The following is a 24,849-nucleotide window of genomic DNA, read 5'->3' as shown; positions in this document are numbered from 1 at the left end:
GGTATTTCTGCTTTGGGACACTCCTTACCTCGCAAACTGGAATTGAGTAAAAAAAGATTGAGTCATAAGATATTACAACCACTTCTGTGAGTGATTAAAGCATTTGTTGTTTTAGCAATTTAAACCATAAATTTTTGGTGAAATTTTGGATAATACTGCCTTTCCTACTTGTACGCCCCTCCTTTGGTAAGTTCGCTAAGAGCATAATATTGTTCTTCCAATATTCTTTTTATTTAGCACACTGGCAAAGAACTTTAAAATATCTTTTTTATACATAATTTCTAGTTCTTCCACTATTTTATTTAATTACACTTGAAAAGAATTTTAATATCTTTTTATACATAATTTATAGTTTCTTTTCCGTAAATTTAAACTTTAGAGTAAGTGACCCTGCTAAAAACCTGTTTGCTAAGACAATAAGCATGCTCTTTATTCTGCTTACTCTTGGTAAATATAAACATATGAATAACTACTCTACGCCGCAAAGGAATTATAGAGGAGCATTTTGCTTTAAACATACATATTTATAAAGTCGTAAGAACCGTAAATTACAGCAGTTTTATTAAATGCTGTATGGCGCTCTACCTTTTACTAGTATATATAAGTTTATGAGACGGTGGTGTGTTTCTTCATCGGGTCCTAAAAGGGTCTATTTAACGTTTTAAAGTCAGCACAACCTAAGTAATATCTTTAAAAGGTCAGCTTATCTGCTAACCAAGATCTTGAATAATTTTTAAGAATCCACTACTCATTCTTGAGCTCGCTTTATAAATTGTGTTGCGGTCTAAAGAAATAGGTAGATGGTTAAAAATTACTTGACTAAATTAACCAACGCTGTGTGTAATAGAGCTTGTATACAGATTACAAGCAATATAATAAAATTGCTAAAAGTCAAAAGTAACAATAACTTTTATGTTGTTACTTAAGTATGCGGTCAAAAAAACCATAAGTTTTCAAAATCTGCAGTTAATTTCCAGCTCAAAAACAGACCAACATGGCTAGAAAATTTATTACTTGTGGGAATAGTTTTTCTTCAGTAGTCTTACACCGAAGGAAAAGGTATTAATAGGATTCTCTTTACTTTATATTTATAGTGCTTTCCCAGCAACCGTTTATAATAAAACAAAGCAACCTACCTTTTTTAAACGGCTTATATTAAAGAAAACATTGAAGCAAAGAAACGTTCTAAGTAAACTACAAAAAAGTTAATTTTATGGTAAATTAATATATATACTACCCTTACCACAAAAAATTATTAACGCCTGAATAATTTTTAACAAAAGCAAGAACATTTTTAATTAATAAAAAAGTAAAGTTCCGAGTAACAGAAATAATTCAGTTTGAGCAAACTAAGGGAACACGGTCAAGTAGATATAAATATAACCAAGAATTAACATTTTTTAAAATATGACTTCGAAACTTTATTCTCTCCAGGAAAACCCTCCGCAATAAAATGATTAAAAAATTTGATTCACCTAAATAAAAAACAAACTTTAAAGTATACAATCTCAATTTTAATAATAAGTGGAGAAATTGTACATTTAATAACAACAAGAGCAATCGAAAGGACAATCAGGTGCGCTACCGCCTTGCCCCAACTTAAGTTCTTTTTCACTATAAACAAGCAATCCTTCAAACACTTTTCGCTTTCGTTCGCCTCTTGAGTCATAGAAGTCATCATTTAGCTCGGGTACGGGTATATTTGTTACGTTTAAATTTTTATTCTTCCCGTAACTTTTCGTTATGTTCTTTTTATCTTTAGCAGAACTAAAAATTGTATCAATTTCGTTTGCAACCTTTTCTTTCAAATTAAAATCATCTGTTGCAACCTTCTCTTTCTCCAACTTTTTTTCAAACTTTTTATGAGAATTTCTGCTCCTTGCGGAGGAGATCTTTACAATACTTTTCTTATTATTAAAAGCTGGCGTAGATTTAATTACACTTTTTTTTTTCATTGTTAAAACATCAGGTGTAGTCAAGCTCTCCAAGCTGATGACTAATGTAAGAAACCCTCGAACTTGAATAGCTAAGGAAATACGGAAGGTCGAAAGTTCTCCACTCGCGTGGTTTAACCCCAATTAACAAATAAGCAAACCATTTTTAATAATACATGAAAGAAGATATTTGGCAGGGAGATGGTGTCTGAGTAGCTTGAAGCTGCCATTATAATATAAGGCTCTTTAAAATAAAAACCCCACACATGTCTTAAGTTGACCATTGAAAGTTATAAAACTAAATTGTACACATTAATGCCCTTTTAAAATTATTTTATCTTCCAGGAAATAAAGAAATATAGAAGACTATATAAGCTAAGCTAAGCTCAGATCCATAACGCTGTGAAGTCTGCAGATTTAACTTAGTTGACTGGAACTGTGGGCTATTAATTGAATGACTTTTAAAATACTTGCTTTTTTTATATTATAATTGTAATGATTATAAAGACTCTGTCCTTAGGTACAATAGCGATAAATGGTAATAGGAAATATATAGTGAATATATATATTAATTAATGAAACCTAGAGATCAAATTTAACACTAATTTAACTTCACCTTTTTTTATTAAACGTGAAGAATTTAATAACTAGTTGCGGGGTATGTAAGTATATGTTATTTTTAAACTTCAAGTTGTATATAATGATATTTACAACCGAACTCTTAACTTTGCTACACTACAAAGTTTGTAATAACAAGCCATAACACGGATAAAATAGATTAAATATGACTAATCAACAAGTAATTCGCAGTAAAAATCAATTATAAATAATTTTAAAAGTTACGCCTCTTCTATTAAAAACAGAAGATTAATATTTAATTTTTTAAAACTTTATAACTTCGTTTGCACAGAGGTAGGACAGGAAAACTATATTCAGTCCGAGACGACTACCTGGACCATCTAAAAGTTATTAAGTTTGATTAGTATATTTACTACAAGGAGCTTTTAGGATGAACTACATCTTTAATAATTTGTCTTTGCTTCCGCTAGCGATCCTCTCGCCATCAGGGCTCCAATCAACGGCAAAGACCTGTACACGGTCGTAAAGCTTCTGTTAATAATTAATAAGTAAAGAACCTCATCGGCATGTCCCGGTAACTCCAAAAGTTGCTTTTTCCTATGAACATCCCAAACCTGTTGTAATAAGCATTGGCACTAAGAGAAAGATATGATATATAAAGTAAAGCTTCTTTAATAGTGGAATCCCTGCTGGCGCTAACGAGTAGTCGGCTATCAGGTGACCAACAAAGTTGGTATACTGAGCCCACGTGGCCTCTAAAAGTGGCCAGAAATCTGTTGGAAAAGTCAACAGATGAACTTTTAATACTGATAAAGAAACGTTTTTACTTTCCGCTTTGCCCGTCCCAAAGCTTTATACTCTTGTCAAAGGACGCAGACGCGAACAACCGCCCGTCTGGAGAGAAGCGCACCTGGGCAGAGAGTAGCGAAGGTGATATAGGAAGAGGCACAATAACTACTGACCTCGTTAATCAGTTGCTGGTGGCCAGTGAGACGACACAGACTTTTCTCGCTTTTCTTAGGGCGCCACATAAATATGGTAAAATCTAAAGAAAAATAGTAACGCTAGCGCCCGGTGCGAGCTTTATCAACACGAACTACCATCGCTCCCCGAGGCCAGGATTTCTCCTCCAACGACGGATACTACACTTTGGTAGCGACTGAAAGCATCTTTTTGGGCTTGCAAAGAAAAGGTGAAAAGCTCGTATAACAATAAACCCAAAAATACAGTAAAACCCGAGATATCTACAGCCTCGCGCATTCCAAGGTGATTAAAGGGCCCGCAGCGTAGGACATAGGAAACATTGAAGCCCATGGTGTTTATCCAGTGCGCATGCCCTTTCAGCGTGTAGCACAAAGACTGCAGCACTATATAAACTTACTAACCAGGAAACACTCTAAAAGGGTGGTACCCCCGTCTCAGCCTTCCAAACTTTTATAGTTCTATCTTGAGAGGCTGAGTAGATAAGGCCCTGTCCTTAAACGATAAGGGAAAAAAAAAAGCTAAAGCAGGCGGGGTGCATACCTCACCGCCCCAAGCGACGCAAGTCACGCTCATAGTGTGACCCGAAAGGGTGTACTCACAAATCCCTGTGGGGTTATTAACTTTATAGAAAACTACAACGACTGCAAAAAGGCACCCGTCGAAGTATTCCACACCCGAAGGGTCGTGTCTTTGGAAGAAGACGCCAATCGCTCGCACTTGGGATTCCTAGAGCATCGCACAGAGCTCAACAATGCGTAGTCTCTAACTTATATGCGTGATACACGTGAAAAGGCTCCCACGATAGACATGTTATGTATTTCTGGTGCCCTCTGAGCGCCTTTCCGAGTTGGGCTCCGGATGCGCCGTTCCAAATATAAATCTAGGCATTCTAAGATTAGTAACTTCTTATGACTCTTTAGAAAACCTAATACTTACAGGGAAGTAAACAAAAGTTTAATAACAACAAAGATGCGATACAAGTGACAGCAAAATATATAAACTAAATTAAGAGTAAAAAAAAAAGAAATTACACAACGAGATTTAGAGTGCTACGTGGTCCTTAACGAAGAAAAAAGGCTCTCAAAGTAACAAAAGAGAGTAATATAAACAACCTCGTTATCCATTCCGCCAGATGCCAACTTTAATCCGTCAGGAGACCAAGACACAAATAATACCCAATTTGAATGACCTCTTATTATTTTATAAATATTTACTCTTATTATAATTACTTCATATTTATATCAACTAAAACCTTTACAAACTTTATCAGGTAAATTCGTATTGAGGTCCCAAAAGCGAACAGTTGTATCTCCGGAGCCACTGACTAAACGTCTAAAGTAATAAATCAGACAACTAATGAGAATAGAAAGTCTTCTTGAGTACTTTCCATCAGGGCTGAATTGAGTAGTAAGTACAGCCTCTTCATGGCCTTAACAAGTTAAACGTTAGTCAAATATCGGAACTTTAATAAATAAAATTTATTATTTTACAAAAAATAGTATGCAACCTGATAGAGAGGCCATACAACGACTAACGGCCCTGACCCTAAAAACTGCTTGAGGTCTGTACACAATTTCAATAGTAGATTCCTTGGAAGTCTTAGTTGATATTATAAAAAAAAATTAAAATAAATTTTATTTTTTAAAAAAACTACTTTAAAACTACTTTAGTAACAGCAATTGCAGAAGCTAAATCTTTGATGATCTCTTCTCCATCAATAAAGAAGGCGTACGGAACTATTTCCTCCTAAAATAGCTTACAAAGCATTAAAAAAAAATTTGTGAAGAAGTTACATTTGAAAGGATATCATTTAAAAGAATAGAGAGTTGCTCAGTGGTGACACTCTCGGGTAAATCGAGTGGAGGCCCTGCAAGTAGAACGGGTATAAACGTTGACAAGTAGAGGATTTACAATATAAAAGCTACACGCGCCGCTAATAAATAAATAAGAAATATATAAATTTTTACCTTTAACTTCGCCGGTTTCATTTTTAAACTGTGCAAAAAGTTTTAAAGTAAGCGAACCGCCGGTCATAACAGAAAACTTTCTTTTATAAAACTTGGTAACTTCCTCGCATTGTAATAGCAAAATTCATGTCACGCGCTTTCCTTTTACTCCGCTTTCTGCTTTTGACTCTCTTTTGTTTATAGGCATTAGGCTTTAACGCAATTCGTATTACAATTTTACGCTCTCTTTATCAACTATTCAATGTCGGATAATTTAGTATTCTTTTGCGGATGGGAATTCCATAATATAGAAAATTTGGAGGATCACTTGGATATGGTTTCTAATTAATAACCTTTGAGAAATTTCTCTTGCTACTCTAAAGTAATAAAAGTGCTTCGAGTTGGGACTGCAATACTGTCTTGTACCTATATGTAAAAAAACTAGAAAAAAACTTGTGGACAAGCTGGTTTTGTCTAAAAATAAAGTTGGGTTACCTCCTCTTAGTTTTAACGATGTCAACTTAATTCGCCAAAGTCTTGATTTGTCTCTTATGATTTTGCTCCATCCTCTGAAGTTATTTTTGCGTAGAACATAATGCTGCAACAGGAGCCGTTTTATCAGATTGGTTTAATCTTGATAGTAATAATGAACAAATCGCTTATGTTCACGAACAAGTATTATTATAATTCTTTGTGCATTAAGGCTTTTTATTATATCGTATTTGTTTTTTATAAAGGCAGTCCACCAGGAGTTAATGCTTTCTCAACACATCGGTGTTCCTGTTGTGGTTCTTCCTTCTTTTATTGACGAGCAATTTGTTAATTATGCGCGGGTTATAAAATCTTTTCTACACGGTTACACCTCAGCTCAGGTTTTTTTTTATATTATGAAAGGTTATATGTCTTTTACTCTCTGATTAACGTTAGAAAAATACAACTTATTTTTTATCTTTGATATTATTTGATTTTATTCCCTTCGTATATTTTGTCTTGATATTCTGTATATTGCCCTTTACTTAACTTGCAGAAGTCTGATTACCGTTAGTATCATTTCTTTTTATCAATATTATCTATTATTTTTTAAAGAAACTTTTTCTTTGCAAGTCTACTTGGTTCTATTGGCGTCCCGTTTCCTTTTATCTTATCTGGACTAGAAATTTCTAATAAAACATTGCCTTTCCTTTTTTCTCTTCTTTAGTACTGGCTGCGAGTGAAACTTTTGTCCTCGTACGATTGTGCAGTTGCTTGGAGACGGTAATTAGTAATGTATATTTTAAATTAACTGCAAATACAAATTTTTGTTGGCCAGGTGGGACTTCTTCCGGACTCTTGTGAGGTCGAATAGTAAACTCTTTGTTGCTCTTGAACTGTCTTCCGAGTCTCCGGAGGACATCTTTATGGGCCCGTGGTGCAGTGAAGTCGTTAAGGCACGTGTTTAGTGTTGGTAGTAGACTCCGTTTTACAAAAAACCGCCACCAGAGTATATTTTTGCCGTGCGATCTCTTCCTGAAAAACGCTAAAGGGTTTCCTGTATTGAAGAAAAAGCACCAATCATTTGTAGAAAGCTTCTTTCGGGTTATATTATTCCCGTTGCATATTATTTCAGGTTATCATATCCTCAATATTCTCAGTTTCCTGCCATCCGGTACACCTTGACGGGGACGCCTTGGCATCCCTGTGGCATAAGGCCTTATTTAGAAGTATATACTTTGTTGTATTTCCTGTCGATTTCTTCACCACCTTTTTTCTCGATGCGTGTCGGTAGTATATGCAGTTCTTATTCCAGAAGAGACCTCCGTCGTCTCTGATCGATAACTTTTCTGTGGGGTACGAAGACTATCTGCAAGCCCCTCTTCAGGTTTCACAAATATGCTGTTGACTGCGGCTCTTGTTTTCTTATTCTTATGTTACGCCAGCCACTCATGGACAACCTCGAGTCTTCGACTTACGAGGTTTTCGAAATGGACCCCGTCAAGTATAATCTATACGAGGAAGCAATCTATAAGGCCCTTTTGGATAAAAAGTCCGGTACCCGTAAATCTTATGCGGACTCGCAGCGTGTGTTTAGTAGTTCCGTGAATGCAGAGGACCCCCTCGTGGTATGTGTGGTGGGCGCTGGGAGAGGGCCACTCGTCTCTCGCTGTCTGGTGGCTGCAGCTAGGGCTGAGCAGCAGGTCGAAGTTTGTGCTCTTGAGAAAAACCCAAACGCTGTTATATCGTATTTCATATATAGTGACCGGCCTTAACCACTTTGCCAAGCAGTAATATCTAATAAGTTTAGCTTACAAAAGAAAAACGTGGAGGAGTGGGACGGTTGCGTTCACGTGGTGTGTGCAGATATGCGCTTCTCTGGACCGCCAAAGCAGGTTTGTGCCACGTTAACCAACGATTATTAGTCACGTGCAATATATCATACTACTGCAGGTGGATCTACTCGTTAGTGAACTGCTGGGGTCGTTCGGCGACAACGAACTTTCGCCAGAATGTTTGGACGGCGCGCAGCTATTTCTCAGAGGTTTCATAGAGCCCCTGCGCTTCGCTTTGATAGAAATGCCAGATAACCAGAGGGCGGAGTAATCATACCCACCAGCTACACTTCCTTTATAGCCCCTCTAATGGCCCCTAAGCTTCACGCTGGTTTGGATACTCAGCCCCCCTCGTCCCTTTGCTTGCGGAAACTCACAAACTTCGGTGGGGCTTGTTACGTGTATCCTTGTGCGCTGGCGTTTATTGATTGCGCATATCAGAGACACCGTATGTGGTTCGCATGAAGTGCGCTCACGTGATGTCCTCGCCGCAGCCGCTGTTTACTTTCACTCATCCGAACTACGGTGTTGTTATATTTAGAAAACTTCAGACGGGGAGAGGACCACTTTTTGCCTATAGAGACTCCTATCGACAATACTCGCTTTGGAGGCAAAACGTATATCATGAATACTTGCGGGCGTTTGCACGGGATTGTTGGGTTCTTTGAAGCAGTGCTCTACAAGGACATCGTACTCAGTACACTTTGCTGAAAGTACGGTCTTCAACCTATAAAAGAGTGCTTCTCCAGGTATCCTCCCAGAGACGCACTCGGTAGACATGGTAAGTTGGTTCCCTATCTACTTTCCTATCGAAAAACCAATCAGCGTTCGTCAAAATGACGAAGTGACCATCTACTTTTGGCGAAAGGCGGATAAGCGCAAGGTTGTTTAGCTTTCAAGGTTTGGAGGGGGGCTGTACCACGGACTCTTCATACTTTACTTCAGGTCTGGTATGAATGGTGCGTTAAGGGTCCTGAAGCCTCGACGATCCACAATATAAATGCAAGATCCTATTTCATTGGGTTTTAAAGTGACTCTCAAATAACTTAATAAATGACTCCACTTAATTTTGATTGCACAGACATGGACTAATAAGAAACTAGCAGAATCTTTTATTTAGTCATGAGGGGGCTTACAGGGTCCAACAAAGTAAAACTGGAAATGCACTTCAGAAACCAGCTGACCGGCACAATACACGTGCCAGATCCACAAGGGGTGCTCGCATTCGTGTCGTTTTCAACAACAATAAAATGAGTATAATTGTTGTTAATACTATCGTGGGTGTCCCGCATACGAAGGCGATAATGAAAGGGAGTTGCGTTGTCCTGAGTTTCAACTGTTTTTGGTTCCCTGCTCAACACCATCCCGCCTGATCGTGAACAAAAGCAATCCCAAAGGAAGTACAACATATAACATATTAGAAATGCCTCCAGTTGTGGCCAAGGAAGTAAGCTCGCTTTTGGTGGGCTGAGAAAACTGCCCGCGAAAGAAGAAATGGCAGCCGTCAAATAGTGGTGGATACTCGATTAAGAAACAGAAGACTTTAAAAGTGGCACACCAGCACACGCAGCTTTTATAGTACATCGTTGATCTTATTCGCTCTACCCTTCCGTGGTCCGCCCAGAGCAGTACCGTCTCCCCTCACTAGTTCGATTTTTAGTAGAAAAATGAAAGGGCATTTATCCCGAGCACCTTCGAATCCTGATTCGTCCTTGATGCGTTTCTCCTTAGCTGAGTCGAATAACCCTAAAGGCAACACGATAGGGAGACGCACAGTAAAAGACCGAGTTTGCAATACAATTTGTGTCGACGATCCACATCCCCAACAAAACGCCCGTCAGAAATTTTATGGTGCGTTTAGCACAGCCCTCGTGGTTAACAGGGGTAAGCAGGTGCGTGGCTGCGTATTAACGTGCTGTCAGCAAATTAATAAAAGCAACACTGCATATGCTACTAGTTCCGGCCACGTGACTTTGAACGGTCATATTCAAGTTCTTCGCAGCGGCCTCCCATACGCTCTTTAGTAGTAAGCATAACAGGCAAGACTAAGTTGCAAGCAGAAGACGACACCCACCCGCTCTACTGCATCGCCCCCAGTAAAAGCAACGTTGTACTGACTATTTTCAGAAGCAAGAGGAGAGGAGATTGGTGAGACCGAGCGAGGGCAGAGGGAGGTCGCCGGCTCTATCAAACAAGGCAGACTTTCGAGGTCGAAACTTTCTGGGGGATGAGCGCTCATGAAGTTGATAATTTTTCCTTTCACAGTTTCGTTAGAGACGTAGTCCACCGGCAGCAGGCCGTTCTTGTCTCTTTTGTACGGGTTCGCCTTGTTCTGGTATTACCATGAACTTTGCTAACTGCTAAACTCATTGTATCGATACATTGGAGTACTTGAAGGAGTAAAAAGGCCACGTCGTGGTTCCCGTTGCTCAAGGCGTCGTGCAGGGGCGTCGTATTACAGTAGGCTTCGAGTTAATTTAAAAGTTGGTTTTTGTTCTTCTTCAGAAGTCTACCTGCTTGGTTCACCTTTGCTCCTGCTTGTAGTAAAAGCTCAGCCACTTCGTAGTGATTGTGGTTGCAAGCTTCGTGCTGTTCATAGCCTCGTTATGAAGTGCTATATGTATGTTAAATGGCGTTTACCAGTGGTGTCCAGCCAGCGTTATCCTTTGCATTAATGTCGCACTCGGGGAGGAGCAAAAGCGCTTTTACTGTTTTTGTATTTCCTTTTTTCAAGATATACGATTTTCTTCAAACCACAGAAATTTTATTAAAAAATAACATACCCTTCATAGCTGCGCGATGGAGCAGTGTTTCTCCCTTAGCGTTGCGCTTTAAAGACTTGGGAGTGACCTGAATAAAGTGTTAAGTGATAAAGCAGCGCAGTAATCATAATAATAATAGTACAAGCGTAGGAGCAGAGCCTCTTTTCCCCTTATTTCTTTCCGTGTTGCAGAATTCATCTTTTCTTTTGTCAACGGGCACCGATTGTTCTTTCTTATATTATTTATAATTTCTATAATAAGTTGGACCTATACTAATAACACGTTGAAAACCTTCGTTTCAGTTGGATAACTGAGAATTATTTGTTCTTTAACAACTCCTTCTGCGTTACCAATGTCAAGTATAGAATGCACTACACGTTTACTTTTAATAGATTACTAAATTTATAAAGACAACTACTCTATCTTAAAAGTGTTTTAGAAGAAATATTATTAAATAATGTTTTATTTAGTGCGGTATAAACATAAGTTAAAAAGAACTTGGGACTTCTCTCTTTGATATCGCTTATTTTATGTTTATTATCTTCAGATCCAAATAAATTGGAGTTAAATAATTCTTCAGCTCCGTCAACAACATTCTCTTGAGCTTTTACTTTTGTCACACTAGTATGCTCAGAAAAAGTCCAATCTGATTTAAAAAGTTGTAAATAATAGAGTTTATCATAATAACATTATAAAATTATAAGCCATTTAAAGAAGCATAAAATTCTTTTTCTGCGGTTATTAAAGATTGTAGTAGAGTGTTTGACTTCAAGTCTTTTTTCCAAGTAGGGATATCGCAAACAGGACATCTACTTCTTTTAGCTATTTCCTCGTAAATACAAGCTCTATATAGGGCATGGATATAGCAACCACAAATAAAATATTTGCCAGAAATTGTGGATATATTATTTAATAAATAAAACACATTTACCTACAAAAATGATGACTGCACTGCATGTTAGTAACAGGTTCTACAGCCAGCTCATAGCTTATATATTTAACGTTAGATTCACCAATATTTTATAGCAGTTCAGCCGTTTACATATTTTACAAGTAATAGAAGTTACCAAATTTCACAGGAAAGGGAAAACTTTAAATCCTTTAAAACTTTAAAGGTATTTTCCCAAAGAAAAACCATATTAATAGTGTCAAGGTTTTCTGTAATTAAGAGAGGTGATCTGGTTAAAGGTATATAGAAAGGCCTTTTATAAAGCTTAACCCAGAAATTTAAGAGTTTGTCAAAGATGAAATATTCAAAAACTAATATTTAACTCATACACAGAATTTTGATAGCTGAAACACTACGGAATACTACAAAAGCTATGAGAACATAACAAAATTTGTTATACGTAATTTATCGGCAGAAATGCAGATCACCACCGTAGTTCAGTGATTAGAGCGCTGTCGCGCAAACTCAAGGTCGCGGTTCGGCCTCCCGTTAGTGCCAACTCGCATTGTTCTTGTTTGGCGGTTATGTGTTCGACTTCCCTATAAAAAAAGTACTGAGAGAATAAACTGTTGCGCGCAGATTTAATTCTGTTTGCGGATGTCCCTTTTGCACCTCTACATCCCAATAATTACCACTCTTACTTTTAATTTTAAAAATGACTTTTTTATTCATTTACGTTGACTTGAGAAGTATTTAAGCTACATTAGGGCAATTAACTCATCTTCTTTTGCGTAGTGGCCGTGGCCGTGAAGATTCCAAATGTTAATTTTTTAGAGGTTATGAACAGAAGTACATTATTGAATAAAGAATTACTATGTAAGTATAATGTATGTTAATATTACAAAAAAAAATGATTTAGCGTGACATATATTTATGTATTGCCTTTAAATTTAATAAAATAACCTATTTATTTAGTTCGCGGTTAGGAAATAATCATTAGCTGCAAATGACTGAATAATAACGACATAATTTTGATTCCTATTTTTTCGGGCCTGCCCGCTACAATATTTCCCTTTTAATATCGTTTGGCTTATAATTTCTGGTTATCTTTTAAGTAATAAGTTATCGCTAACTTGTTGAAAGCTGTAAAAGATTATTAAACAAGGTCTCTTCTGAGTCTTAGCAACTATATAATTAATAAACATCTGACTTTTTTTTTAAGTTCCCTTTACGCCTGGTAGTTGCGTTTTAACATTTATATAGTAGAGTCATATTTATCGCTTCATCAAATTAAATTTCATTGTGAAAAAAAAAATTTTAGCAGCAATTTTGCACCATTTACAGACAAATAGCACCCACTTCACTCAGCAAAGTAGATCATTAGAAATTTAAAAACAAAAAAACCTATAATAAGTAAACCTACAAACGTGTTTTATCCTTGTATCAGAAGCTTGAGTATAATAGACCAAAACTTACTATTCCTAACTACTTTTCACGGAAAAAGACTCGGTTTTAATCGTTCAGGATGAACGGTATCTTTTTTTATCTTACCAGTTTGCGGTTTTGAGAACGCATCATCTAAGAAGATAGACAAATATTCTTAACGATACATTTAAGTTCAGGAATATTTATGTATATAAAGCAGTGTTTAATAGTAGAATACTTGATTACAATTAATTATAATTTTTCCTAGATAAGCTAGAACCTAAGTTTACCAGCTTGTTCAGTTCGAAAGAAGTTTTCGTAAAATATTTGGAAAATCAAAAACATACTTCAATTCAAGTTTAAAAAAAATAAGGTTAGAATTTTGGTATCAAACTGCAGTAAATAAAAATTTCGTCTAAGTACTTTACTTAATGCTTAGGGCTTCTTGACTCAATATAACGTGGATGACCTTGCTTTGCAGTACAAGTTTTAATCTTCAATTTTTTTTTGAAGTTCAAATGTTGCTTTACAGTTTGTTTAAATGGTTAACGCTTGCTATGTAACGTTGAAGTTTTCTGATCGCAGTACACTATTCTTTGTCCTTCGACTCTCCAAGCATACCATATAGAATACTATCCATATTCGTGTATACGGGCATAGCAATTGCCGCCCTCTCTTTCTTTGTAAAGTCCTCTTCCCCTTTATCGTTCGTCAAAGAAAATCTTAAAGTATCCTTTAAATTCTCTCCCTTTCTTTAATTTAGCCCTTTTCTCTCCGCTTTAATTTCAAATCACCACAAACATTAGAAGAATCATTTCTTTCGGCAGTTCCCCTTTCTCCGTTTTCCCTTTATCTTTTGTTTGTAAATATATTGCTTTGAAACTAGTTCCGTTTCGCCCTCATTAGTTTATTGACCACTCTGTTGGGCAAATTCTGTGGGACTCAAGTTCACTTCTTCTATGTTTCCGTAAAACGCTATTAGTCTGGTCGATTAACGAAGATATTATAAGAAAGTTTTATTCGTTCGGGGGTGCTTTCAAATTAATAATCGTGCCGTCGTTAAAAGTAAATTAATATATCCTTAATTTGGTTAAGTCTGATTTCAAAATTACAAAACGCTTTCCAAGCCATATGTTATGTCTCCTTTAACTTTTAGAATACTTTGGCTCTTTCGAAGGTAGTTTAGACTCCAACAACTGTAATAATTATTATCTTAAATAATTTGGTGACCTTTTAATCCCTAATTATATGCATATCGCACAAACTATGTGTGGTCAGGGTTATTTTGAACTAGGAAGTCACGCCTGGTTATTCCTATGTTTAGCAGAGTTTTCATTCATCAATAGAATCGCTCTCCTTAAAATATGCTTAACACCGTTAACCTTCTGCATTTGAAAGTTATGTCTAAGCAAAATGTATATGCCCCCTTCCTTGATTTTGTAGATGTAATTAAAATTGTTAATATTAAATCATACATAATAATATTATCTATAATAGTATTCTTTGTTTGTTACTATAATGTTATAGATGTCACCACTACAAAATTATAACTAATCAATACCATTTGACCTGGATTATCTTTGTTATATTCCGTTTATGAACTTATCTTGATCGAGTTTCTACTAAAGGTAGGACACAAATTACATTTTACTTCCAAACTTTTATATGGTTTATCATATATTTTTTTGTAAAAAAATTCCATTTTTATTCCAAAATTATCAAAAATAGTGAAGGAATACAGTTTTTACGATGTGATTGCTAAAACTTATTTACTATGTGACTGAGAAAGACAGTAAAGAGTTGTTAAAAAGGATTACATATGTAACATTTTTCAAGTCAAAGTGTTTAAAGGCCCTAAGTAGTATTGTTTTTATTTTTAAGAGCTGAATAGTCAGAGCCGTAAGGCTGCTGCCACCCGGTAGCCTTTTACATCTTCCTACTAAAACCAACGATTGCGCGTTAGTGCTCAGAACACTTACGCCGAAAAATTGGCTAATAAATTCCGTATACTTCTTTTGTTATATGCAGCCTGTGCCTATGCTTAATAATAACCAAAAGTTTTGTAGACCTATTCTTATATATATAATAAGGGGTTTGCTTCCCTGTGTTCTAAAAATTACAAGTAGAAAATCAAATTTCTTAGAGTTGCAACCTCAACATCCTACCCTTCTTCCGAGAAATATTGTGACTGTCCTTCAACTAGGTGCATGTCTTAAATAATGCTTATAAAATTAAAAATAACTAAAAAGCTCTTGAAGACAGTTACTGATAGGTCTTGTGATCTAGCGTGATAACTACCAAAGGGTAAAACTAACCAAACCATTATACCTTGTTGGCATCAATTATTTAGCAATAATTCTTTATAGAAACTAGCATCTAGAGTTATTATTTAGCATGACAACCTTTTTCAGACGTTATTTTGGTAAGCGAGCTAGTTATAATACAGAGAAGTAGCTAGTAGTACTGGTAATTTTAGAAAATTTTAAGCGGTTCAAGCTATTTATCTCAGAGGTGCAAAATAAACTGGGTTACTAGCCTAAAAATAGCCTTCCAGAATAATTTATTATTAAAGTTTAGTGCAGTGTTTTTAAAACAGCTATGTGATGCTTATAGCACGTAGAACTATCTCGCATTATAACATTCTAATCATAAGTTCAGCCCTACAATGTTTGGTTTAATTGGCTTTGGAGCTGTTACAGCCTGCGGAGGAGTATATTAATGTTGCTTGCTCACGGCGCACGGGCAGTTTTTGAGGTTTGCTAACTTTCCCAGTTTCTCGGACAAGTTTATAATATACCCGCTAAATACTCGTGTAGAATACCATACCTAAAGTTATGGTGGTTATATCGATGAATGCTAGAAATAGTATCAGGCCCACCGGTGCCAGAAGTTTTCTTTGCTAGTGCCTGGCTAGTTTCCACTGTGCTTTGATAGTTGGCTTGAGTATTTAACACATACTCAGAGCTGGTTTTTAAATTGTTGTAGCAGTGTGTTTTTTTGTTGTACTATAACATTTATTACCTTTAAGGAACTTAAGCTAGTAACATGCTTTTCATTATGTTAAAGCTTCAGAGCCATAACTAAAGGTTCACCCATATGTGAGTAATTGTAAGTGAGCCAGCTCTAAAACTAAAACTTTTTGTCCTCATGCTTTTAAAAATCACAGTAGCCCTCCCGTGAAAACGCATACAGAAAAATTGAAGTCGCGATAAGGCTAAGTTTAGGGGCTGGATTTCCTTTATTTCATCTTTTGACCTATTTACTTAGCTATGGCATGAGTTCGAACGGTGGGCTTCACTCCCTCAAAGAATTTTTGGTTTTTTTTTTTGCATTTCTTATAAGTTTAACATTGTTAGCTACTGTGTTGTATTCAATACGCTTAGGCTAAGAGTCTAGATCGGCTCTACTGTGAATATAAGAAAAAGTTAACTTCATTTACGCCGATAGACTATAGTTTTGATAATTATTCCGGTGTTTGGAAAAGTTTAAATTTCTCTTTGTTCCATTATTGTCAGAAAGAGAAGGTCTACCTCCTTTACTACATAACATATTGGAACTTTAATATTTTTCCGTAGTACGCAAGGAAGGTAATACTCTTATACGTTTTTAGTTCCACTTTAGACTATCTCTCCGTCCCTATTATTGACGAAAAGCTTTTTCACTGGATCATATACACATTATACTCCCTTTTCACCACGCAAATTTGTAAAATGTCTTCTCTTTTACTTAGTCATAGCTGAATTTATTGTTAGGTTCTCCTAAAGCTTTTATAGAATTGAATCTTATCCAATGGTAGTCCTCATTCTTTTGTAGTTTTATAAGGCTTTTGAGACTCAATATCTTTAAGTAAATAGGAAGAAATTGTGTTTTCATTATGAGGAATTAAAAAAGAAACCCGAAGGTGAAAACGATTTTATTGACCTTCTTTACATTTACCGAAAGATGATTTCGAACAACTTTTTCGTTTATGGTTTTAAGTCATCTGACGCCGATGACTTTGCTTTTTTTACCGGTTTTATAAAAAGTTCAGTTTTAATATTTTTTTAATTTATGCTCTCCCCTCCAGTCCGGCAGACAAAGTTGAAACATTCTCCAGATACCTACAAAATTTTAAAGGATCCCGATCTTTTAGAAGGTTCCACCCGGTGGGGTCACCGCTTGCAATACCAACTTTTTAACTACTTATACAGATATTGTGAGCGGCTCTGACCTGACAAAACTCGGGGAATCTCTAACGAAGTATCACCATGCAAAAGAAGCAGCTCTGACGGTTAACTCGTTTCTTTCTAGCGCATCTGCTATAACAAATTTCTGATTTAAGAAAAAGCAACTTGAGGACCACTCTTATATTGATCTCCAATATGTTTTTAATATTCGAGAATTTCAAAATTCTTTTTATAAAAAGTTCGGGAGTCATATCAACTCTTTGAGAGATTATTTGAATAACAACCAAGAAGTCACAGAAGCGACTGGAAGCCTTCCTCGTGGTTTGTTTAGTTACTAAATGCTCCTCGCTTTTTTACATAATAATCTTTCTTTTTTTTACACAAAATATTTCTCAACAACGATTCTCAATTTAGCTTCGGACGACTCTCCGCCTAGTAAGACCCTTTTACGGCCTCCCACTTTTTAAGACAAGTTGCATATTCTTTACAGCTGCCTTACTGACGAAAAGCCACGGGACCGACGGCGACATGCCGGACTTTGACGTCTCTCCTCTGGAGAACGACAGCGAAGGAGATCTAGAACACTTGGGCTTGTCGTCCGACTGCGAAACTATCGAATAATTTGAAGGCCCATAACAACAATGCACAAAAGAGAACCCTCTGTGCGTTACTATAAGGAGTTTATTTGCATTGTATAATAAGGCTAAACAGCGATCGAGTTTGCTGCGCTCAGAGAACTTGCGAGTTGCATATTTCAATAAACTCCCGCTTGTTTATAGCTGCAAAGTAAGTGGCGTTACTAGCTTAACTGCGAACTCGAAACTTACATATATTTACAAGCTCCGCCTACGAGAAAACCGTCAATGTCTTCCATTTTTCCTAACATACACATGAAAAATTACTGTTCGAGACTTTTATCTAGAATAATATTGTTCTTGTGAAATACGCTTAAAAAAAGAGATTCGCTTGCCTAGATCTACACAGTTTTCCGCTTTAACAGAGCCGCCGTACACGATACTCATGCTTTCTGCTACGGTTGCCGAGACGCTAGTTCTTAGCCACTCCCGAATCACCTTATGCACTTCCTGAGCCTGTAGCCAAAAGAATTTTTATTTAAAGTATTCAATAGAAAATTAGAGCAAGACTATATCTATTTAGATAAAAATACCTCTTCTGGGGTGGCGACTTTTCCAGTGCCTATCGCCCAGACAGGCTCATAAGCAATGACAAGATTAGACCAATCCTTTAGTTTTTCTGTTGCGGCTTTAAGCTGCCTTAAACATACCTTAAAAGCACTTCTTTTCAACATAAAATAGAACTATAGTTTATAAAATAAACTTGTTTGGTTTCACCGGACTCTCTTTCCGAGCGCAACTCGCCTACACACAGTATGACTTTCATACCTTGACTAAGGAGGTATTCGCATTTTTCGCCTACTAACTATCAATGGCCTAAGTAAAAATAAGTTAGCTCGGAGTTGTCGAAGCATTAATACCTCATCGCTCTCGTTAAATATTATCCGTCTCTCAGAATGACCTATAATGGACCAATTAACTCCTATATCCTGTGATAAAGTTTACAATAAATTTATAAATTGGATAACAAAGAAATAAAAAATACTTTAAGCATATGACAAGATATTTCTCCAGTATAAGCACCCTTTTCATTTTTAAAACAGTTTTGTGCCGCAACAAACCAATCCTTTCGTAAATTATTTACGATGTTAGACAAATAAACTGAGGGAACGGCGACGCCAATTTCTGATAGAAGCAAATCATATGTTTTGAATTAATAAAAGTATTATATATCAAGTAAATATACTAAAATAAAAAAATAGAGAGCGAAATTTCCGTAATTGTTTAGGTTTTTAAGATAACGGATAATTAAGGTATGAAATCTTGTTACCAACATTTTGGTCTCTAATTTCGGCCTGATTGAAAAAATTAATTAAATCCTCATTGAATGACGTGCTGCCATTCATTTTCCAATTACCTGCGACGAAAAACTTTCGCTTCATTCTCAAGAACTTCAGAGTAGTTTAGCTGGAAGCCTTAAAAGATTGTTAATGGCTTCCAAAACTTACTAAATGAGGGGAAGAGGTTAGAGGTTAAAAGACAATAGACCGAATGATTCGATCCGATTATTACCAGTAAAGAGGCAGTACCTCTTACTTCTGAGTCGATTTAATAGGGCTCGTATACACTTATATTCCTTCGTAGAGCCTATAAAAATTTATAGTGGAAGTAAGCAGGGCTTTAAAATCATTCTGTTTACATAGCGTTTTTAGAGTTTATTATATCACATTAAAGCCGCCTTGATTTTAAATTTTTTCAGATCCATGTGATCATAGATAAATAATTCTGCGAAATTTAAACATTTTTTTTTTAGTCTTCTACTCATATAATAATTTTTATTATTCGGAAATGTGAAGGTTTAGATAATGTTGTGGGATTAAGTATCAGTTATTAGTGGTTACTCCCTAATAATAACAATGTCAATATTGTAAGTGAGAACTTTGTTTGAGTCGTACTAAAGGTATCTTTTTACTTGTACTATAAATAGGGTAAACGAATTGCTACTCTTTTAGCTTGGAAACACTTACTCAATATTTTCGTAGCATTACCGTGGAGAGCTATAATAAATATTTAGTCCATCCCAACGATTTACATCGAGACATAACCTATGGCGCGGATGCTTGCACTCTTTATAGAAGACCACGGCACTCACTGCCCTAAAGGTCTCCCGGGCGTAGTGGACTTCTTTTCTAATTTGTCAATCAGATTAAGTAGTTTAGACCTCTTCTAATCTTAGCAGGCTGTAGTATGTCAACTTTGTAAATAAATAATAACTCTTAGCTATAATTTTTACAAAACCTTTTTTAATTTAAGGCGTAGCCATTCACCCATTCAAAATATGAGTCAACTAACCTATTAACAATTTAACCTAATAAAAAGGTTTAATTATTTAGTAACTAAATATAGTAACATTAAACTATTTATAACGTAATTTTTTTAGATTCTTGGTTAAAGATTTAAAATTTTTCCGAACTATTACGGAAATAAACAAAAATTAATTTTTCTTACTGATGTCCGCCAAATAAAGTAAACCCACTATATGATGAACCCCACCCAAGCGCGCACGTTGATATTGCTTGTTACCAAACTCAAGTTAAAAAAAAATTCCCCAAAATAGAGGACATTGCAGTACTTACACAACTTACATTTTTTTAAATAGCACACATAAGCACATTTAATGTGCTTACTAAATTTTTTAAAATTGTAACTAAAAAGTAGAGTGACGTGACCTAATATATTAAGCGTTAGTCCACTCTCAGACTCACTTTTTAAGATTGCTTAACTTTAGCGCCAGTATTGATCAAAACAAAGGTTTGTAATAATAGGGCTTTTTGAATTATTTAACTCTGCCTGGACTCAGTACTAATCTTAATAATAATGTAATAAGTTATTCAGCCCAAATACCTTTTCACAATGGTTTGTTTAAAAAGAAAAAATCTTTCATGAACAAATATATAGGGTGTAACGCTAACCATCTTTTTTTAAAAAATTTTATAAAATTAGAATAAAATAATTTGCCTACTGAGTTCCTTTGCCTTAACTTAGTGTAAGTACGTCCTTTCCACCTTAAAAAAATTTTTTTGTTAAAGACTTTGATATTGAGTAGATTGCTTAAAGTATATAAAAAGGTGGAGTGTGCCTAGTCTAACTTTTAAAAAAGTCTGTAATTGTGTTCTTAAGTAAAGTACTACACAAGTTTTTTCTGGGCTTTTATAAAGGGGGAGTTCCAAGGAGTCAAAAAAAAAGCTCTCACAGTTATTAAAATTACATTACTTTAGTATATAGCACTTATATTAGAATAAGTAGAATATACTTTCTAATTGTCTCTTTACACAAGGAGGCAGGCTTCGCTATTTTCCTTCAGATGCTTTTAGCTTTTGTAATTACTCAAGCTGCAATAGCATGAAAGTGAGCTGTCCAGTGATGCATTGATATATATACGTGCAAAAGAGTATATATTAAATTTTTTAGAGTAAAACTTTCTAAATGTGATAAAACTCTAACTTAACATTCCCCAATTTATTTTTTTCTATCAAAGGAGTTCTTAAAATCCTAACAAACTTGCTAAGGCACAAGCTACCTTAGTATGTATATGAATATCTAACTAAATTTTAGGTAGAATAAATTAGCAGTTATAGAAAAACTGGTGAAAGTACGGTTGAAAAAACTAGTAGAACACGATATTTTAGTTTAAAAAAAATAATTTCAGCAGAAAACATGAAATATTCGCAGACTGCAAAGGGAGAAATAAAACAGATTTGTTAATTATATATAGAATAGACCTTTGTAAGCTATGGAAAAGGAAAACTTCATATATATAATTCCCTAAATAAGCCTTTAAAGAAGAGTTAAAATACAATTTGCCCTACTTACCATAAACAAAAAGATATTAAATTTAGGTCTCTAAGAAGAAACCAATAAATGATATTAAATATTAGTACTTCACCCCACGCCGTGGCCTCCTCTGTTAGTATAGCGGTTAGTACCCCCGCCTGTCACGCGGGTGACCAGGGTTCGACTCCCTGACAGAGAGGAGGTTCCGTCCCTTTTTAGGATGAAGGAAGTGCCTACTAATTTTAGTGGTAGGTCTTTCTATCATATTTGTAGTCCATATCTTAAACTTGGCGTGCGAGTCTCGTATTAAAACAACGTAACGTAGCTTTTTACTTACGAGAGCGTGGTACTTTTTTCTTGTTTTAACCTTTATGTTTTCAGCTTGTAAAATAATGGTTTCGAGTCCAATAACGCACAGTTCTCGCAGTTTTTTTCTTAGATCTTTCATATATAAATGTTAATAACTAGACTTTACTGAGTTATTGCAATCAGATCCTTCTTTTTTTTATTTATAATTAACTTCATTTTAAATACCGTTGAACAATTTATTACCCTCTTTGTTTTCTTTTAAAATTGCAGCTCTTGTTCTTTGCTTCCAGTCTACTATGTTAGTTTTCATATTACTGTTAAATAAGTGGGAGTATGACTTTATAAAAATATATTTACTTGTTACATATATGAGATATACATAAATGCAATATGGAAGGTTACATTATTGAGGTTGTACTCTCACACAATTACTCGTTCCTTGTGATTATAAAATATAGGAGCTAGGATTTAACAGGTATTTGAAGTATATAAGTGATAATTTTTGCGGAACTGGAAACTATAATAGATTAAATACGCGTCTTTACGTATTATAGTGAACATTGCTAAAATTTATGTCAAATAGTTTATTACCAGTTGTCAAAAATAACATAAGCTCAAGAAATTAAAAAAAGACATCTCGAAATATTTTCAAATTTACTTCTTTTTTTTTGGTCGACACTACTAAGCTTGGGCAAGAGGAAAATAGACCTACTCAGAAAAAAATAGGAAATATAATACAATATTATTCTTATTATCCTAATATATAAATTTATAGAAAAGTAATATCTTAAAGAAAGAAAATTTTTTCCAGATTAAAAAAAATAAAAACAGTTTCCAGACAACTAAAATTGGTGCGATATTATTATCGTGACAATATAAAGTTAAAGCTGTATGTGTTTTAAAAAATTTCATAAATTAAATTTCAGAAGAAACTAGTAGCTAACAGTTTCACATGTATGTGTGATTCCCGGTACTTAGTAGAAAGTACAGGTACTATAAGTTTTTGAAGCTTTAATTCATTAATTTTGCCAGTTATCCAACTTGTTTTTATTAAGGGCAAATTATTAAAAACTTTACTTATATACCCATATTATCATAGTACTGGGAGGCAACGTATAAGAAATATGATTTAGTGACCTGTGAAGAATTATAGCTGTGTGAGCAATGCGTCATTCATGTCTTTCATAAAATTTTACCATAAAGTAGTTACGAGAAATAAGAGGGTGCCTGAGCGCCAGATGAGCACTATAACAAAGGAAAAGGTATTTATCACACTGTATTTGGGAGCTGGGATCGTAGCTCAGTTGTTAAGAGCGTCGACAGGGTTTAATTCTCACCAACCAGACTCTTTTTTCCGGTCCTCGATGGGTTGATTTGTTTACTTTCGCATTGATGTTTGCTAATATAGTTTAAAAAGTAAAAAAGAAACTTAGCGCTCCCCACTGTTTCAACTATAAAAAGTTAACCCAAAATTTAAAAATCGGGGAGTTTTTAATTTTTAATTGAAGTCAAGTGGAGTACTTATAAATACACTAATAGTCGCTTACAGCAAGATGAATTCTTTGCCAAATAGTTTAAGGTTAGAAGATAAAATGGGGGGCTTATGGAGCTAATAACTATTATTTTTAAGTGTTCTGTCGCGTGGAAGAGAAATTTAGTGAATGAAAATATAGGTGACTGTTTAAATATGATACCTAATTTGTACGACTACCCCACAAGTGATGTTCGAGAGACAGTGTAAGCTACAAGGATAAGATGGACGCAATTTCGCATAGAAGGTGTGGTTGCTACATATAAGTTAGGTTTCGCTTAACTAAACACTTAGAGCCTAGATGTATTTTCTGATAATGCCGTTAAAAGAAGTCTTGCAAGCCTTAAATTTTATACTGACCAAAAAATTTGAAAGCAAGGCATGAGCAATTAGGCAACCTATCAATCGTAAAGATTATAATAATTTATAAAAATAATTACTTAAAACTAAAGTGTGACAAATATTCGATCTTCCTCCTAAAGGAATGCTAAACTAAAAACACTCCAAAAGTTAAATTCCTTTATTTTTAATATATTTTATCTCCCTTTCTATCCAAAGGATAGTAATAATGGTGTGTACGTCTAATAACCTCGCGTATACCCTTTAACCCTTTTATATTTTTTCATCTCAACTCTTACTCATCGAAAATCAGGTCAAGTAAGTTTCTTTCTCGGCTTGCTCAACTAAAACTATCGCTTTAAAACCTTAACCTTACGTACGAAAAATAATTAACGTTCCTCGTACCATAAGTTAAAGCTATACAAATTATTTCATATAAGAAAAACCAATTCTTTTTTCCATTACAAAATTCAGAATATAAAATTAGATGGTTTATTATTTCAACTCTTACGTTTGCATTTCTCCCTTTTGGCGCTATCTATATCTTTCTTTTTCCTTTTCTTTTTATTTTTTTTAGTTTTTTTATCTTTTTTTAAACTTCTGCTATTTTTCAGTTGAATAGATCCCAACCTAAAAATTGTTATGCCTATAATATAGGTAAAATATAAATTTTAAACTAAAAAGATATACAATTCGGTTGATAAACTTAAGTTTTCCATGAGCTGTTCCTTTCTTTGGCGTATTCGTTCACGCTGCAATTGGCGCTCTTATAAAAATTAGAAAAATTTAGCTGATTTATAAATTTAAATAACGAAAACCTCTCCTATACACGGAATTAAAATCGTCGAGAGATCTCCTTATTTTCTTCCGCTTTGATTTTTTATGAGAATTTAAATCTAAATTTGTAAATTACTAAAACTAATTTAGGACCAACTTACTACCTCGAAGCTCCCTTTTACGTTTTTCCCACATTAACTGTTCCTCCATAATCTAAAGTTAACAGTTATTTATTTAAAAAATAAGAGGAAAAGCTATGAAACCTAGGTTTATGTTAACTTTCTGACTTATTGTTGCGTTAACTTACTTTATTGCTTACGTCTACCCGGCGCAAAATTTGATTTAGAGCCTCTTTATCTATTATTTTTTTTGATCTGGATGTTGAAAACATATTTCGTATTTTCTATAAAAATTTATGTTCGAAAGCTATCTTAAATTGACACGTTGCTAGTAATTATATGATTGTGAGGAGTGGAGACGTAATGATGTAACA

At 35.0% G+C, this 24,849-nt stretch overlaps 6 protein-coding genes and 1 long non-coding RNA gene across 10 annotated transcripts; 2 read left to right on the top strand and 5 right to left on the bottom strand.

The window, feature by feature from the left end:
* Positions 1–2,819: 2,819 nt before the first annotated feature.
* Positions 2,820–5,548, bottom strand: LOC135121346 (notchless protein homolog 1-like). 3 transcript variants are annotated; one of them, XM_064045662.1, is made up of 19 exons: positions 5,465–5,548; positions 5,291–5,364; positions 5,163–5,243; positions 5,005–5,095; positions 4,881–4,926; positions 4,750–4,829; positions 4,610–4,686; positions 4,280–4,377; positions 4,153–4,223; positions 4,038–4,102; positions 3,925–3,984; positions 3,749–3,872; positions 3,614–3,691; positions 3,476–3,558; positions 3,341–3,423; positions 3,184–3,286; positions 3,071–3,127; positions 2,953–3,023; positions 2,820–2,893 (listed from the first exon to the last, which is right to left on the bottom strand). In XM_064045662.1, the coding sequence occupies exons 1-19, from the start codon at positions 5,529–5,531 to the stop codon at positions 2,881–2,883; spliced, it is 1,422 nt and encodes a 473-aa protein (XP_063901732.1). In that variant the 5' UTR covers positions 5,532–5,548; the 3' UTR covers positions 2,820–2,880. The 3 variants fall into 3 exon arrangements, with proteins under 3 accessions (XP_063901732.1, XP_063901731.1, XP_063901733.1); XM_064045661.1 differs by having other exon boundaries at positions 3,614–3,872; XM_064045663.1 differs by lacking the exons at positions 5,291–5,364; positions 5,465–5,548 and having other exon boundaries at positions 3,614–3,872; positions 5,152–5,202.
* Positions 5,549–5,660: 112 nt separating this feature from the next.
* Positions 5,661–8,897, top strand: LOC135121336 (protein arginine N-methyltransferase 5-like). Its single transcript, XM_064045655.1, has 19 exons — positions 5,661–5,780; positions 5,836–5,977; positions 6,033–6,118; positions 6,181–6,315; positions 6,642–6,697; positions 6,753–6,870; positions 6,923–7,018; positions 7,075–7,143; positions 7,209–7,301; positions 7,360–7,471; positions 7,529–7,661; positions 7,725–7,809; positions 7,868–7,958; positions 8,009–8,134; positions 8,191–8,274; positions 8,330–8,446; positions 8,499–8,632; positions 8,695–8,771; positions 8,831–8,897. Exons 1-19 carry the CDS (start codon positions 5,706–5,708, stop codon positions 8,850–8,852), a joined length of 1,851 nt encoding a protein of 616 aa, XP_063901725.1. The 5' UTR covers positions 5,661–5,705; the 3' UTR covers positions 8,853–8,897.
* LOC135121337 (BRCA1-associated RING domain protein 1-like) lies at positions 8,862–11,156 on the bottom strand. The gene is made up of 14 exons (XM_064045656.1): positions 11,010–11,156; positions 10,803–10,893; positions 10,654–10,743; positions 10,533–10,599; positions 10,390–10,472; positions 10,263–10,338; positions 10,141–10,214; positions 9,824–10,081; positions 9,704–9,767; positions 9,548–9,649; positions 9,442–9,495; positions 9,332–9,393; positions 9,177–9,270; positions 8,862–9,118 (listed from the first exon to the last, which is right to left on the bottom strand). Exons 4-14 carry the CDS (start codon positions 10,537–10,539, stop codon positions 8,862–8,864), a joined length of 1,131 nt encoding a protein of 376 aa, XP_063901726.1. The 5' UTR covers positions 10,540–10,599; positions 10,654–10,743; positions 10,803–10,893; positions 11,010–11,156.
* Positions 11,157–11,175: 19 nt separating this feature from the next.
* Positions 11,176–11,796, bottom strand: LOC135121370 (uncharacterized). The gene is made up of 4 exons (XR_010278948.1): positions 11,731–11,796; positions 11,579–11,669; positions 11,443–11,499; positions 11,176–11,356 (listed from the first exon to the last, which is right to left on the bottom strand). It is a non-coding gene; the product is annotated as an uncharacterized LOC135121370 (long non-coding RNA).
* Positions 11,797–16,099: 4,303 nt separating this feature from the next.
* On the top strand, positions 16,100–17,689 carry LOC135121333 (uncharacterized). Its single transcript, XM_064045652.1, has 10 exons — positions 16,100–16,141; positions 16,209–16,349; positions 16,401–16,530; positions 16,578–16,617; positions 16,680–16,726; positions 16,892–16,960; positions 17,016–17,095; positions 17,147–17,312; positions 17,406–17,426; positions 17,482–17,689. Exons 1-10 carry the CDS (start codon positions 16,100–16,102, stop codon positions 17,610–17,612), a joined length of 867 nt encoding a protein of 288 aa, XP_063901722.1. The 3' UTR covers positions 17,613–17,689.
* On the bottom strand, positions 17,599–19,174 carry LOC135121324 (uncharacterized). Of its 2 annotated transcripts, XM_064045642.1 has the most exons (9): positions 19,139–19,174; positions 18,897–19,073; positions 18,612–18,751; positions 18,487–18,555; positions 18,330–18,431; positions 18,160–18,276; positions 17,962–18,082; positions 17,829–17,870; positions 17,599–17,770 (listed from the first exon to the last, which is right to left on the bottom strand). In XM_064045642.1, the coding sequence occupies exons 2-9, from the start codon at positions 19,006–19,008 to the stop codon at positions 17,721–17,723; spliced, it is 753 nt and encodes a 250-aa protein (XP_063901712.1). In that variant the 5' UTR covers positions 19,009–19,073; positions 19,139–19,174; the 3' UTR covers positions 17,599–17,720. The 2 variants fall into 2 exon arrangements, with proteins under 2 accessions (XP_063901712.1, XP_063901713.1); XM_064045643.1 differs by lacking the exon at positions 19,139–19,174 and having other exon boundaries at positions 17,938–18,082; positions 18,901–18,986.
* A 3,861-nt stretch (positions 19,175–23,035) lies between these two features.
* LOC135121332 (uncharacterized) lies at positions 23,036–24,849 on the bottom strand. The gene is made up of 6 exons (XM_064045651.1): positions 24,664–24,849; positions 24,521–24,569; positions 24,398–24,475; positions 24,270–24,345; positions 24,091–24,209; positions 23,036–23,160 (listed from the first exon to the last, which is right to left on the bottom strand). The coding sequence occupies exons 1-6, from the start codon at positions 24,745–24,747 to the stop codon at positions 23,036–23,038; spliced, it is 531 nt and encodes a 176-aa protein (XP_063901721.1). The 5' UTR covers positions 24,748–24,849.

The sequence above is a fragment of the Zophobas morio genome, unplaced genomic scaffold, assembly GCF_036711695.1.
Source record: "Zophobas morio isolate AGI-343-1 ecotype UQ-CSIRO unplaced genomic scaffold, CSIRO_AGI_Zmor_V1 ptg000568l, whole genome shotgun sequence".
Taxonomy (NCBI): Eukaryota; Metazoa; Arthropoda; class Insecta; order Coleoptera; family Tenebrionidae; genus Zophobas; species Zophobas morio.
The sequence above is the reverse complement of the archived record's forward strand: the minus strand, read 5'-3'. Positions and strand labels throughout refer to the sequence as shown.

Excerpts from the sequence above, each read along its gene's own strand:
- LOC135121336 (XM_064045655.1), top strand. The coding sequence starts at position 5,706 with ATGTCGGATAATTTAGTATTCTTTTGCGGATGGGAATTCCATAATATA. Across the intron at positions 5,781-5,835 it reads TGGAGGATCACTTGGATATG|TGCTTCGAGTTGGGACTGCA; the intron begins GTTTCTAATTAA and ends AAGTAATAAAAG. Across the intron at positions 7,019-7,074 it reads TTGTAGAAAGCTTCTTTCGG|TTTCCTGCCATCCGGTACAC; the intron begins GTTATATTATTC and ends CAATATTCTCAG.
- LOC135121333 (XM_064045652.1), top strand. The coding sequence starts at position 16,100 with ATGAGTTCGAACGGTGGGCTTCACTCCCTCAAAGAATTTTTG. Across the intron at positions 16,142-16,208 it reads ACTCCCTCAAAGAATTTTTG|GCTAAGAGTCTAGATCGGCT; the intron begins GTTTTTTTTTTT and ends CAATACGCTTAG. Across the intron at positions 17,313-17,405 it reads GACTGGAAGCCTTCCTCGTG|CTTCGGACGACTCTCCGCCT; the intron begins GTTTGTTTAGTT and ends TTCTCAATTTAG.
- LOC135121346 (XM_064045661.1), bottom strand. The coding sequence starts at position 5,531 with ATGACCGGCGGTTCGCTTACTTTAAAACTTTTTGCACAGTTTAAAAAT. Across the intron at positions 5,365-5,464 it reads TGAAACCGGCGAAGTTAAAG|GGCCTCCACTCGATTTACCC; the intron begins GTAAAAATTTAT and ends TTCTACTTGCAG. Across the intron at positions 4,378-4,609 it reads CTGGCGGAATGGATAACGAG|ATTTATATTTGGAACGGCGC; the intron begins GTTGTTTATATT and ends TAGAATGCCTAG.
- LOC135121332 (XM_064045651.1), bottom strand. The coding sequence starts at position 24,747 with ATGTTTTCAACATCCAGATCAAAAAAAATAATAGATAAAGAGGCTCTA. Across the intron at positions 24,570-24,663 it reads GGGTAGACGTAAGCAATAAA|ATTATGGAGGAACAGTTAAT; the intron begins GTAAGTTAACGC and ends TGTTAACTTTAG. Across the intron at positions 24,476-24,520 it reads ACGTAAAAGGGAGCTTCGAG|ATTTAAATTCTCATAAAAAA; the intron begins GTAGTAAGTTGG and ends TTACAAATTTAG.
- LOC135121337 (XM_064045656.1), bottom strand. Across the intron at positions 9,768-9,823 it reads GGGGCGATGCAGTAGAGCGG|AGCGTATGGGAGGCCGCTGC; the intron begins GTGGGTGTCGTC and ends TTACTACTAAAG. Across the intron at positions 9,394-9,441 it reads GGACGAATCAGGATTCGAAG|TGAGGGGAGACGGTACTGCT; the intron begins GTGCTCGGGATA and ends AAATCGAACTAG.
- LOC135121324 (XM_064045642.1), bottom strand. The coding sequence starts at position 19,008 with ATGAAGCGAAAGTTTTTCGTCGCAGGTAATTGGAAAATGAATGGCAGC. Across the intron at positions 18,556-18,611 it reads TATCTTGTCATATGCTTAAA|GATATAGGAGTTAATTGGTC; the intron begins GTATTTTTTATT and ends ACTTTATCACAG. Across the intron at positions 18,277-18,329 it reads AGTCCGGTGAAACCAAACAA|GTATGTTTAAGGCAGCTTAA; the intron begins GTTTATTTTATA and ends AGTGCTTTTAAG.